The sequence below is a fragment of the Podarcis gaigeae genome, assembly GCF_964106915.1.
Source record: "Podarcis gaigeae genome assembly, chromosome: 3".
NCBI lineage: Eukaryota > Metazoa > Chordata > Lepidosauria > Squamata > Lacertidae > Podarcis > Podarcis gaigeae.
Window position 1 is genome coordinate 96743421 of NC_139680.1, and position 11811 is coordinate 96755231.

The 11811-nt window shown below is 41.6% G+C and overlaps 1 protein-coding gene across 5 annotated transcripts; it reads right to left on the minus strand.

Annotated features, from left to right (window-relative positions):
• Positions 1-241: 241 nt before the first annotated feature.
• TATDN3 (TatD DNase domain containing 3) lies at positions 242-11810 on the minus strand. 5 transcript variants are annotated; one of them, XM_083733757.1, is made up of 10 exons: positions 11592-11800; positions 10290-10321; positions 9610-9685; positions 7566-7650; positions 5862-5924; positions 4684-4793; positions 3714-3769; positions 1873-1985; positions 1363-1440; positions 242-638 (listed from the first exon to the last, which is right to left on the minus strand). In XM_083733757.1, the coding sequence occupies exons 1-10, from the start codon at positions 11732-11734 to the stop codon at positions 501-503; spliced, it is 894 nt and encodes a 297-aa protein (XP_083589883.1). In that variant the 5' UTR covers positions 11735-11800; the 3' UTR covers positions 242-500. The 5 variants fall into 5 exon arrangements, with proteins under 5 accessions (XP_083589883.1, XP_083589882.1, XP_083589886.1 ...); XM_083733756.1 differs by having other exon boundaries at positions 1363-1443; positions 11592-11799; XM_083733760.1 differs by having other exon boundaries at positions 9610-9683; positions 10289-10321; positions 11684-11777.
• Between the last annotated feature and the right edge of the window lies 1 nt (position 11811).

Below are 11811 nucleotides of genomic sequence, written 5' to 3' on the forward strand. Positions count from 1 at the left end.
TGGCCTGTAGGGTGTCTCAAGGGCCAGAGAGAGATGCCTCGAGGGCCACATTCCACTCCCAAGCATAACATTTATCCCTCCGGTGCTAGTCGTCTTCTAATTTGTTCTTCCTGTGAGGTAAATAGGACATCAACATTCCCTTTTTATACAGTCAGAACTAAGACACAGAGAACTCCATGGAGAAAGGGAAGACATACAAATAAGATAAATGCCTATATAAAAATTTTAAAAACAAAACAAGATAGTTTTATTGTTTTTTAAGTACAGAGAAAATGAAAGATGTTACATTTTTTTAAACATGCAATGGTTATGGTCCTTTTATTAGGAAAGTGCCAATGTCAAATTAAGGAGAGTTTGTATATAGCACCATTCTATATTTGGTTCAATTTACAGACACAACCAATAGGGAACATCATAACTTCTTAAAAATTGTGAAGTTATGAATATATTGAAGCCAGGTCACACAAATATATTAAGGGACAGCAGAACATTAGTTATATTCAGAGAAAGTTCTTCAGTTTGGGAAACAGTTTCTGTGCATTCTGGGTTGTTATGTCTATAACTTCTTCCACTGAAATCCCTTTTATTTTAGCAATGTATTCTGCAGCAATGAAGATGTTCTTTGGTTCATTTCTCACCTGAAATACAAATAAGTGACATTAGTCTCCAGCCACATCTATGGCCAACTCAGTTTCTGTTTAGGTTCAAATCCTCATAGAATTGTAAAGTTGGAAGGTATCATCATCATCATAATTTATTTATTTATACCCCACCCATCTGGCTGAGTTTCCCCAGCCACTCTGAGCTGCTCCCAATTGAGTATTAAAAACAATACAGCATTAAAGGGGCATCTAGACAGCATTAGGCATCTAGACAACAATACAGGGGCATCCTGAAATGCCCTACGTGGGGCTTGAACTCATGACTCTTATATTAAGAGTCCCATGCTCTACTGACTGGGCTACCTTGTTGTACTCTGGCTCTTATTAACAGCACCATTCTTTTTATCCACCTTTGAAACTGACCTTTTTATGATATTCATGACTGAGCCCTTTACAGAGGTGGAGGCCCAGTAGGTCAGCCTATTGCACTCAAGCCTCCATTTACTCTACCCAGCCCTTTCCCAACACTGTCAAGACCTCTTGAGATCTCCTCCTCCCAACTGTAGTTGTTTTGCCATACCATCACTCAACATATGTTCTCAAGCCACTTCTTCCCAAACAGGATCGTGATCATAAACTGTGTTGCAGAAGTTGGCTGGCCATCTGTCATGGGTGCTTAGTTGAGACTCCTGCGTTGTAGGGGTCTGAACTAGATGACCCTCAGAGTCCCTTCCAACTCTACGATTCTATGATACTTTACCTGTTTCTCAGGGCCGAGCGCAGGAGAGTCAGTTTCTAAGCAAATGTTTTCTAGGGGCAACTGTTTCACAAGTTTCTGCTTCTTGAACAAAATAAGGAAAGCAATTAGCATCATCGTTCTCCAAGCAGCCAAAATAAACATTTAAAAAGCTGAACTGTCCACAGATTAAATAACTGTTTAGTTGAGCCTCCTTTACCCAAATAATTAAATATTAATACTGCCAGATCTTGAATACAAATGCTTTTTCTGAAGACAGCGAAAAAAATTTTGTTTATTAAATTGTTTATTGCCAATAACTGGAAGCAGTTGTTAATGTCTTCTTTTCCATTCCTTATTTCAGTGGCAGGAGAACCAAAATAGCTTCCAAAAATTAGAGTGTCCTCATCTCCTACTGATTAAAGAAATCAATCAGCTAAAGCAGAGGTGGGAAATCCTTTTGGCTCCATGTACCAGATTTGAGATATGAACAAAGAACCTTATAGCCAGAAGCCAGGACTTCTTGAATCTCACCTGCTCACTCCTTACAATAGATGGAGGAATGGAGAAAAAATACCCAGCCTTCACCCCTTCCATTGCCACCGACGGCTTGCCATCAAACGCATGGAGCAGCACCCTTTCAGCACCTAAGGAGAACGACAGAAATCAGGAAAAGAACTTTTGCTTCCTGTAGAAACACCAAAGCGCAGACCAGGCAGTGAATGTGATCCAAAGATCCACAGGGCTCTACAAAAAGCTAGAGGCGCACTTGTGGAATGCGGCTCTACAAACAGGTTTATATCCCTTACAATATATTAATGTTGTATTTCATATTTGGCTGTGTGATCTCCTGACTTGCCTGGCATGACTCTGGCCCAAACCCCAAAATGCAGCCAGCTGACTGCTGGCAGGCCCAGCTGCACTGGTTGCCAGTACGTTTTCGCAGAACAGGTGTTGATCTGCAAAGCCCTGTACGGCCTAGGACTCCGATATCTTTCAGGGCATCGCCCCCAATATAAACCTGCCCAAACCCTTCTCTCTTCATCTGAGGCCCTCCTCTAGGTGCCCCTTCAGAGGGTGTTGTGGCGTTCGTACGGAGCCCCCAGTCGTTTCACTGACTATTGACCCATACACCACTAACCCGCTGCCACCAACCAGGTCCTCCCCGGTAAATCACTTAGTCTCAGTCAGGTTCTTAAGTTAACAACGAAGATTGTAGTTTATTGCAAACACAAATAAACTTTAAATGCATTTGAAACGCTGTTACCTTTTATCCTCTTAAGTCTTATTTTATTCTGTCTCTAACTCTTCTACCTCCCCTCACACAAGAACCAACTGCACTAACTGTCTCTCTATTTTCATCTGTCTGCCAAATGCTTTCCCAACTGCCTTTTCCCTACCAACCAACCAACCAACCAACTAACAAACTACTAACCAACTGTCTAAACCCTGGGCTAAGCCCTTTTATAAACAGGTAGGCTCCGCCTCTGCTTTTCTATTGGGCTACCTATTAACTCTTTCTCTCCCCCGTACAGACATTTTCAAAAGAAGGGGCAAACGCCACAGGTGGCAATAAGAGAGAGGGCACTTTTAGTTGTGGCTCCCAGTTTGAGGAATGCTTTCGAGGTCTGCCTGCCAACATCATTAGCACCCTTTCGGCCTGTGGTAAAAATGTATCTCCTCTCCGAGGCATTTGACCGACTATGTCCTGCTGCTTATTGCTGAACTGTTTTCCGCTGATGACGTTTCTGCTATTTGCTGGGTTGCTTTATGGGTCACTGTGATGGCTTTAGTGCATTTCCCCCTGGTTTTATGCTATGTCTTTGTCTCTTAAGCCTTTGCCAATTGCTTACAGACCTTATTGGAGTAAGCAACTAGTAAGTCAAATAATGGTATTTATAATAATAATAATAATAATAATAATAATAATAATAATAACAACAACAACAATAACAATAACAATAATAATAATAATAATAATAATAATAATAATAATAATACTATCATCTAAAGATAACTTCCTTCTAAAGTATAGTGCCCAGGGCCTTCAAAAACCTCACTTGTGCCTCTAATTGAGAAGGCTCTGGATCTTATGCTAAAACAGATGTGTAAGATTGGCTGAGCCTGGATAGCTCAGATGGTTAGAGCGTGGTGCTGATAACGTCAAGGTTGCAGGTTCGATCCCTGTATGGGGCATCTGCATAGTCCGGCATGGACTTTACAATTCTATGATCCTATTTCAGGCCTGCTTCTTGTTTCTGGTCTAACATCCAAAGGGGGAAAACCTGACTGTCCCCCACAGTGAACAGGCCCTGCGTATTTTGGCAAGAAAACTAAACAAACCGATTGAATGTAAATAAAACAAAACATTATACCTTGTTCCTTTAAGAGGTTAATGGTTGGCCTTCCAGCTGAGCGGGAATGGACATTTCTAGGATAAACAAGAAGAACAAAAGATATCAGCAGGAGTTGTTAGCAAAACTGTGGGCTGGGTTTTCATGCCGGATAAACCACTTCCCTGGGTGGAGTTTTAGCATTTTTTATGTGATTAAGCTTGAATCAAGTTACATTTCTTAACTCTGTTTTTATCAACCTGAAGCCTTCAGAACAGGGCTATTAAAAATTATGTAAACAAATAAATTGCACTTTGATGGTCCACTGAATTCCTGCTTAAAGCAAAATAGGTAGGAAGAGTTATTGCAGAGTGCCTGGAAACATCTCAAAAGAACTATGCAAAGATTATACAGCAACACAGTCTGTAACCCTGAAAATACAGCAAAAACACTTCCTCCATTAATACGAGGAATAGATAATACAATAAATTGCATTAATAATTTTAATTAGACCACTGCATTTTAGACAATAAAGGTAAAAGTAAAGGTAAAGTTACCCCTGCCCGTTCGGGCCAGTCTTGCCAGACTCTAGGGTTGTGTGCTCATCTCACGCTATAGGCCGGGAGCCAGCGCTGTCCGCAGACACTTCCGGGTCACGTGGCAAGCGTGACAAGCTGCATCTGGCGAGCCAGCACAGCACACGGAACGCTGTTTACCTTCCCGCCAGTAAGCGGTCCCTGTTTATCTACTTGCACCCGGAGGTGCTTTCAAACTGCTAGGCAGGTGCTGGGACCGAACGACGGGAGCGCACCCCGCCGCGGGGATTCAAACCGTCGACCATGCAATCGGCAAGTCCTAGGTGCTGAGGTTTTACCCACAGTGCCACCCGCGTCCCTAACATTTTAGACAATGCTCTGGTTTAATTAGCAACTGAATTCCAATCACATCAAATGATTTTTTCATTCACAAAAATAAAACTAATTGTCTCTCTTGCAACATACACAAGACCTACAAAGGCAAATCAAGTTGTTTTGCCAGCTGAATCTGCTTGATCAAGACTTGTCTTTGCCCTTCCTTCTGCTCATCAGTGCTTGCAAATCTGGGAGTGAAATCCAGACCAACCTGCAGGAAAAATGGGAGACGGGAATTCAAAAACACTGATAGAAATTGTTGGTTTACTTTGTCTATCAGCACAAAATGCACTCAGCTAGGAGCACTAATAAAAGCAGACTTGACCCCAAAGTCTCCTATAGCAGTTTACACTTGACAAGAAACGTATTATTGAAGACCTGCTATTTTTGTGAAACACCCAAGGTCCTTAATCAAGCATTTAATCAGCAATCCAATATGTTGACTGTTGTGAAAAAGCCAAGAACTTGCTTAAAGTTTAAAGGGCTACATCTAACATGACACAATTTCTACATCAAAAATATTTCCTTGTATGAAAAACTGTGCTATTGACATGCAGATCATCATATGTGACAACTGCATATATGGGTGGTATAAGAAACAACATGTATAATTTATGTTAAAAAATTTTATTTTCTATATTTATATCCCACTTTATATCCTTATATGAAATATAAATTATTATATAGGATGGTCACAAATATACATTATTTCAGTGTGTGCACACTTTCTGGAACACTATAACCCAGGCTTCCTCAACCTCGGCCCTCCAGATGTTTTGAGACTACAATTCCCATCATCCCTGACCTCTGGTCCTGCTAGCTGGGGATCATGGGAATTGTAGGCCAAAAACATCCAGAGGGCCCAGGTTGAGGAAGCCTGCTATAACCCATCACAGCTTCCCAGAACATGTTCTGTACTCAGCAAATTACATGTGGGGTTTTTCGTCATGCAAATATCTACACGACAAGAATTTCACATTGTTTTGTGAATCGTCAACACAATCCTCTAAGTGCTTAATTAGAAATAAGTCCCACTGAGTTCAATTGGATTTACTCCCAGTTTACATGTGCATAGGAGTGTAGCCTAAGGTTGAAGTCTTATGCACACGAACCTCAAAGTAAGCCTTACTGAGCATAACGGGACTTACTTTTGGGTAAACATGCAAAGGATTGTGCTATGCAGCTGTAATCCTAGGGACCTACAAGTAAAAACATTTAGGGTTGTGCTGCCCAGTGCTTCTGGCAGCTGAACACCAAAAGCTATAAAGATTCTACTTACTTCTCCAATAGCCAACAAGCGGTCCTTATAGAGTTCTATGAGTGGCAATGCTTCGTCCAGATCCTGCACAAAGATCTTGTGTAAGTGTGAAATGAACACTTAGGCCTCAAACAATTACAGTAGACTCAGATGTCTGCTTCACTTCCCACCACTGTTTCTGTCTCATACTCCTATTTTATAACCCACTTTTCCTCATACATTCCTGCAACTTGTGTACATTTAACTTGTGTGCATTCAGCTTTCCGTGTGTGGCAATTAATTTTTTTTTTTTTAAGAGGGCAGGGTTCTGGGGAAAATGACTTTGGCAATCCCATCTGCCATACGTGATTTGTGATATGGGGATTGGGGATTTAGGATTTAGGCATGATGCCTGGAATGTAACCCCCACGCAAGCTGTGGGCCTACAGTATTTAAGTAAGACACCACAGAAGTTTTAACACATCTTTCTTGGATCATAGTATTGTTATTCACTAATTGCAATTCTGTATAACTAAAGCAATGCCATTTTGCTGTACACAGTGACTTTTCCTTGTCCTGTTTAAGTTAGGTCTGCGACGTCAGCCTGGCAAACCCTGTAATCTGGGTTGTGGAATATAAATTTAAGGCAGGGATAGTCAACGTGCCCCCCTCCGGTTGTTGTTGGACTCACAGCCCAAACAGCCAATGGTGAGGGATAATGGGACTTTTAGCCGAGCATTCCAAGCTAAACACATTGTAAGTTTACTTAAGAGCAGGGACAGGGAACCTGTACCCTACACCTACCAACAGATGTGGCTGCACTATAATGCTCAGCACCCTTTGCCATGGACTATGCTGGCTGAGACTGTGGGGAGCTAGAGCCTAACTACACCTAAAAGAGTTGCAGGTAGGTAGCTGTGTTGGTCTGCTGTAGTTGAAACAAAATAAAAAAATTCCTTCCAGTAGCACCTTAGAGACCAACTAAGTTTGTTATTGGTATGAGCTTTCGCGTGGTATCTGAAGAAGTGTGCATGCACACGAAAGCTCATACCAATAATAAACTTAATTGGTCTCTAATGTGCTACTGGAAGGAATTTTTTTATTTCATTACACCTGAAAGACTACAGATTCCCCATCCATGATTAAGAGGCAGGCTATGTGCGTAGTTAATCACACTAGGATGCTTCAGATTGGTTACTTTTATTTTGAAGACACAGGTACAGGCCCCCACCTGGAGCATGCTTCCTATCTGGACCGTACCCTACACTAGTTTCCCCAATGAAAATTATTATAGGGAACCTGTGCTCCCCTCTCCAGATGCTGCTGAACTACACTCCATCACCTCTAGCCAGACTTTTAAAAAGCATGTCTTAACTGTTTGCTCTCCGAGGTACTGTTGAAAATCACCTCCTGACAACACATCCCTGCTCTGAAGTAAGCTTGTTATGCATCTAGCTTGGAATTATGTGAACCTCCATTGATGACAGCTAAGTTGTAGATCTTGCTTAGACGCCTAAAAAAGGATGGGAAGTTATTTTGCCCAGCACCAATTTTTATTTTCTTTCTGACGCTCCTTTGAGGATACCTCTAGTTTGCTCTGGGAGAGCAGGAGACAGGGAAGAAGGGGCTCCGTATACAAAAATAGTGCTGCAAGACCACATGCAATAGGAACCGATAAGTTTACCTGGCAAACTGAAAAACAGTACAGAAATTGTTAACTGCAATTGTAACTGGTTGCCATTTCACCTTTAACGTAACACTGCGATCATTTCCCGTTGGACTACTTTGAACTGGATGGATGCCCAGACATGGAAAGACAAATCCTGGGTACCTGGATACAAACAAGTGTTAAGTAATGGGAAAGGGCAGACATGTATTATGGTTAAATAAAAAAGAAAGAGGACTGAAAAGGTAACAGCTTTTGCTATTCCAATCAACACAATCACTAAGATTTTATTGCTTCTATTTTGATTGCTTATGAACAATAGCATTTTCAAATTTTGCACTCTGACCGTGAATGTCTCTTAAAGCACCATTGTTTTATTTACCATAACATTTTCCACATAAAACAAGACCAGAATACATTTATTTTATGAGACAGTGACAAGCTCAAGAGCATTCAGTGAGTCTCGTGGGATTACTGATCTCATCAAGGTTCAACATTCTCTCCCAGGTCCAAGTTCAATATTCCACCTGCTATGATTGATTACTGTAATGTGTTTTAAGCAGGGCTACCCTTATATATGGTCCAGAAACATCAGCTAGTGCAGAATGCAGTAGTAAGACTATTCACAGCAACAGATTACTAGCAACATGACACCCTGCACTGGTTGCCAGCTTGCTACTGGGCCAGATTCAAGGTACAGTGGTGCCTCGCAAGATGAAATTAATCTGTTCCGTGAGGCTCTTCGTATAGCGGTTTTTTCGTCTTGCGAAGCAAGACCATTGACAGCTTAGCGGATTAGCGCTATTAGCGGTTTAGCGACTTTTAGCAGATCAGCTGATAAGCGGCTTAGCGGCTTAGGAAAGGGGGGGGAGCGGAAAAAAACCGCGGGAACTCGCAATACATTTTCGTCTTGCGAAGCAAGCCCATAGGGAAATTTGTTTTGCGAAGCGCCTCCAAAACGGAAAACCCTTTCGTCTAGCGGGTTTTCCATCTTGCGAGGTGTTTGTCTTGCGGAGCACCACTGTAGTTGTGTTAATTCAGCTTGGACCCAAAGTATCTTAAGGACCATCTGATTCCTTGTGCTCCACCTTGATCACTGAGAGCCTCTGATAGGGCAGTGAGTTCTGGTGGTTCCCTACACTCCTGAGGTTGGATTTGCCATCATTAGGACTGAGCCTTTAGAATGGCAGGCCCTGCATCCTGCATTCATTCAGATGTCTCTTGTTGCTTACACAGGCTTTTGCAACATAAATTTTCTTTTTAATTTGATCAGTATGTATTAATGCTTTTAATAATGTATGAATTATGTTTTTAGATATATCTTTGTTTATTTTGTTTTTCTATACTGTATTCTGCTATGTTCTTTTTTAAGAGAGTGCAGCTTATAAATTTGTAAATAAATAAGTATATTGCACTGATTCTCCATTATATCACTATGAATCTTTTTTTAAAAAAAAAGAATATTTCAAGTATCACAGAATCAACAACATCAAATTGCTGAAATTTATAAAATACTATGGGAAGGCTCCAGAAGTGTTCCTTTTGGTTGGAACACTCTGGGCATTCCAAAGTCCAGTGAGATTTTTTTCTTTTCTTTGAACAGCACATGGTCGTTAAACACAAGCTCCATCATTTAGCCTAGACACTGAGGTCCAGCTCTGAGGGCCTTCTGGCAGTTCTTTCACTGTGAGAAGTGAAGTTACAGGGAACCAGGCAGGCGGCCTTCTTGGTAGGGGCGCCCACCCTGTGCAACGCCCTCCCATCAGAGGTCAAGGAAATAAACAACTATCTGACTTTTAGAAGACATCAGAAGGCAGCCCTTTTTAGAGAAGTTTTTAATGGTTGATGTTTTACTATGTTTTTATATCTGTTGGAAGCTGCCCAGAGTGGCTGGAGAAACCCAGTCAGATGGGCAGGGTACAAATAATAAAATTATCATCATATCACAATGTAATTTTGACTTAAACCAAAAACAGTTACCATGCAGCATGACAGAACTGTCATATGAGAAGCAAAATCCAAAGTATCTGGATGTGCTAAACAAGTTGTTCATCATTTTGGATTCTAGCCTGTAACTTTTTTTATACCTTGTGAAACAGACTGAAGAACTAGAAACTTTGTTACCTTTCTGAAAGTTGAATAATTTTTTCAAAATCTTCTCTGTATTCAGCAACTACCACCAGAGCCAAAACTTTACACTGAAACAACATGGGAAAATGTTAGCTACAGTTGACAATAACAATGAGAAGTCTTATAATCTGATCATAAACACATCTGTTTGAAATTACTGATTTTGCCATATCTTCCTTCCAAATAAATGTGATTCCTGTTTCTTAGTTTACCTTAAAATGGCTCGGCCTTTAGGAGAATTTAACTCAAGGAAGTTCATGTAAGAAAAGTTTTCCATCCCCCTCATAACTGCTACAGGTACCTGAAACCCCTCAAAAAGCCTTTCCAGAAAGGGAGGGGGGCTTCCTGAACAATGTGGGATGGAGTGGGGGGGCTGCTAGGGGGCTCCATGAACTTCCTCACTTATCTTAGGCTCCAAACTCGATTTTGGTAGAATCTTCTTTCCCCAGCAACTCATTCCCTGTTGCTCAGGAGGGGTCCTGATCATTCAGAGATGATTTCAGGGGGTGCAGAGGACTGCAGAAGAGAGGTGGGGACAGACAACTTTACTTCAATTAACTTCCTTAAGTTAATTTACCTTAGTATACAAACTAAGCCCTTGAGCTATCAAAATCTATAGATCTACTGCCTATAAAACTTTAACTGCAAAAAATATATAGATATAACTACAAACCTTTTTTGCTTCTTCCAATACACTTTCAATGTCCTAGAAGATAATAAAAATATACGTAATTATGCTAGCAGAATAATTTGTAAAGAAGGGGAGAAAGCAGTAGAAATGGCAAATGTGTCCTTTCTCTTTCAATAACTCTTTGCCCCTAAAAGTTGGCAAACATTACTTATTTAAACCACCACTGTCCCTTCTTTCAAACAGAAGGAAAGCTATTACTACTACAACTACTCATGAAAGTGTTTTTCCTTTTCAATTCATATATTCAGGTACAGATAAAGGCAAACAAATGCACTTTGCAAAAGTAAAATGAATTTTTTTCTGGTTTTATGTTATATGGGCCCTAGATGAGCTGTTTACATTTTTACTGATCAGTATTGGAGACATCTATCCCCTTTCACACGGGGACTGAAGTACGGTAAATTCAGATGTCCCAGACCAAGAGGTCTTGCTGGGATGAATAACTGCGGAAGGAGATGGGGCTTTTCACAGAATCAGAGCTGGAAGGCCTCACGGAGCTCGAAACCATGACCCTGAGATGAAGAGTGTCTCGTGCTCTACCGACTGAGCTGTTTCGCCTGCACATCCTCCCCAGGGAGGAGGCATGTTAATTGTAGTTTTACTTGGTAAACAAATACTGCTTTCAATCTGGAAAAGAAATATGGTTTGTTAATGGCAGACATTAAGTAATTCATACTTAAGGAAGCTAATAGTAGATAGCATGCGACTTTATGCATGTGTATAGGGAAGTTTGTAAGTTTGACGTTTTATTATGTTTTTATATTGGTCAACGAAAGAGCTTTAAAGACTGTCTCAAGGCAAATCTAAAAAAATCTAGTATAAACACCGACAACTGGGAAATACTGGCCTGTGAGCGCTCCAGTTGGAGAACAGCGTTTTCCAAAGGTGTCATGGACTTTGAAGATACTCGAAAGAGAGAAACGAGCTAGGAGGAAGGCACGCTTGGCAAATCCACACCGTGATCAACTCCCGCCAGGGACCCAATGTCCCCACTGTGGAAGGACGTGTGGATCCAGAATTGGCCTCTACAGTCACTTACGGACTCATTGTTAAAACCGTGTTTATGGAAGACAATCTCACTCGGCTACGAGTGATCACCAAAGATATTCTGGAAGTTTTTGACGTTTTATTATGTTTTTATATTCTGCTGGAAGCCGCCCCGAGTAGCTGGGGAAACCAAGCCAGAGGGGCGGGGTATAAATAATAAAACTATTATTATTGGGGTTAGACACCGTAGGAAACCGTGGGAAACGGGTCGCTGGAGCAGATGGGTCCTCGATCTCACCCAGGGAAACGCTTATGAGATGAGAGGGAGAAGGAATTATAAGCGGCGGCGGCCAACCGCAGGGTGCAAACCGCACCGCGCCGCCCACTCACCCCTCGGAACTCGGGCGCGGCGAGGTGGCAATGGCAGTCCACCGCCCCCATACCAACGACGCGCGCGGAACCGAACACCGAGGGGGCCTCGCTTTCCAGCCGGACCTATTTTGCCGAAGCTCCCACTC

Excerpts from the sequence above, each read along its gene's own strand:
- TATDN3 (XM_083733756.1), bottom strand. The coding sequence starts at position 11,734 with ATGGGGGCGGTGGACTGCCATTGCCACCTCGCCGCGCCCGAGTTCCGA. Across the intron at positions 5,925-7,565 it reads ATCGCAGTGTTACGTTAAAG|GATCTGGACGAAGCATTGCC; the intron begins GTGAAATGGCAA and ends ATCTTTGTGCAG. Across the intron at positions 3,770-4,683 it reads AAACAACTTGATTTGCCTTT|AAATGTCCATTCCCGCTCAG; the intron begins GTAGGTCTTGTG and ends TGTTTATCCTAG.